The sequence below is a fragment of the Carlito syrichta genome, unplaced genomic scaffold, assembly GCF_000164805.1.
Source record: "Carlito syrichta isolate Samal-C Ts95f unplaced genomic scaffold, Tarsius_syrichta-2.0.1 Scaffold309723, whole genome shotgun sequence".
Lineage (NCBI taxonomy): Eukaryota > Metazoa > Chordata > Mammalia > Primates > Tarsiidae > Carlito > Carlito syrichta.
In genome coordinates this window covers 182,768-184,684 of record NW_007253819.1, presented here as the reverse complement: position 1 = coordinate 184,684, position 1,917 = coordinate 182,768, and the positions used below count along the sequence as shown (strand labels likewise).

The 1,917-nt window shown below is 35.5% G+C and overlaps 1 protein-coding gene across 1 annotated transcript in view; it reads right to left on the bottom strand.

Annotated features, from left to right (window-relative positions):
* SNRNP48 (small nuclear ribonucleoprotein U11/U12 subunit 48) overlaps positions 1-1,917 on the bottom strand; it is a 19,011-nt gene that overhangs the window by 14,551 nt on the left and 2,543 nt on the right. The window contains exons 2-3 of the mRNA XM_008067613.1: positions 498-611; positions 232-292 (exon numbers count right to left, since the gene is read on the bottom strand). Of these exons, the coding sequence (XP_008065804.1) occupies positions 232-292; positions 498-611 (175 nt within the window). The remainder of the gene's footprint in view (positions 1-231; positions 293-497; positions 612-1,917) is intronic.

Below are 1,917 nucleotides of genomic sequence, written 5' to 3'. Positions count from 1 at the left end.
CGGGTCTCGAACCCGCGGGCTCAGGCAATCCAGTCACCTCAGCCTCCCAAAGGTGCGGGATTACAGGCTGAGCCACCCAGCCCGGCTCAACAGGCATTCTCTTAAGGTACAAAATGCCTTTCTTAATCATAAGCATGTTTATAAAATCCATTCTTTTGATAATTCAGAAATTAACAATCAATACCTGTATTAAGATATTTTAAAATTATAATCTAACAACTTAATACTTACTCAAAGTAACTGATGGCATATTCATATTCTCATAGAAAAAATTAGGATTATACATTTCATCCTAAACAGTAAAAAAAAAAAAAAAAGTAGATTAGCACTGTAACATTTGTCACAATGATTTATAAAATTAGGCAAGTCCCACCCCACCCTACAAATAAGAGCTATTATTTCAAGTCAGAGAATCTCACAATATAACTTCCAAATAGCGTGAATTTATTAGTAGATGAACTGCATGATTTACTTATAATATAGTAAACATATAGTACCTCTTCTTCTTTGGTATACCCCATTTTCCTCAATCTACAAGATGGCATGTGCTTTGCCAAAGACGATTTAGGCATGTGATGATTGGAATCATAAGGACATATCACGACTTCCTCCTATAAAAATATCAAACAAAAACAAAGTATGTAATATTTAAATAAATAATTATATAATTAAATGTTTATTATTTAATTAAGTCTCAGTACTATCTAGTACCTCTTCTTCTGCAGGTCTCTCTCAACTCTCATGCAGGTGTGTACTTAAAAAAAAAAATTATTTCAGCCCCAATCCCCTTAAAGCCTCTGTCTCCACACCTTCAAAGCCTAATTCTCTGAAAGATCAGTTTACACTCACTGTCTCAACAACCTCACTTATAACCATTCTTTACTCACTGCCACTGTCACCCACTGAAACCAGTCATTAGTAGCTAACAACCTTGCTACTAAAGCCAAAGAACATGTCATTATCCTAGTAATATTTGAACTTTTGGAAGGTCACATTCCAATTACCCATTTCTGTCATCCTGGTATATCCTTCATGTTCTTTCTACCTCTTTAACTCCTTCTGCAACATGGTCTTCCCTAAAGGTCTGTCTTCCTTGCTCTACTTGTCCCTGTTTAAATGTTGACGTTACATATAGATCTAACCAGTGATCCTTTGCTATTCAATATATGCTTACTGGAAGATCTCATGGCTTCAATTCTCACTATACAGTGATGACTCCCAAAATTTAGATCTTTAGACTTCATTTCTTTTGAGTACCTATACTAAAGACACTAAAAGTTCAACATGAACAGAAATAAATTCATTATATTTATGGTTTCCTAACTCTCAAATCTGTTCCTCTTGTGCTTTCTTATTTCAGTGAAAGGTCCCACTTGCTCAAGCAAGAAACAACCTCTTCATATTCAATCAATCACTTTGTCCTATCAATTTTACTCCTAAATATTTCTGAAATCCTGCCACATACCCCATCTCCACTGTCATTTCCCCAATTCAAGGTATTATCATTTGTCTTCAATTACATCAGCCATCTCTGGACTGTGTGCGTGCTCACGCACTGCACTTACGCACTTTCTCTCTCTCTCCTTAGTCTTGCTGCCCTCCATTTCATTCTCCACACTGTAGCTAGTTTGAATTCCAGCTCTTCCTCTTACTGGCTACATGAAATTGGTCTAGGTATTTAAACTCCCTTTGCCCTAGTTTACTCATCTATAACATGAAAATAATAATAGGACATTTCTCATAAAGTTACAGCAGAGGTTAAATAAATTATATATAAGTTGACACAAAATAATTCGAACAGGGCCTGGTACATGGAAGGTGTTCAATAAATGTAAGCAATTGTTATTTTATTTTATTTTATTTTATTTTTTTTGAGTTGGAGTCTCACTCTGTTGCTCAGACTGGAGTGCAGTGGCC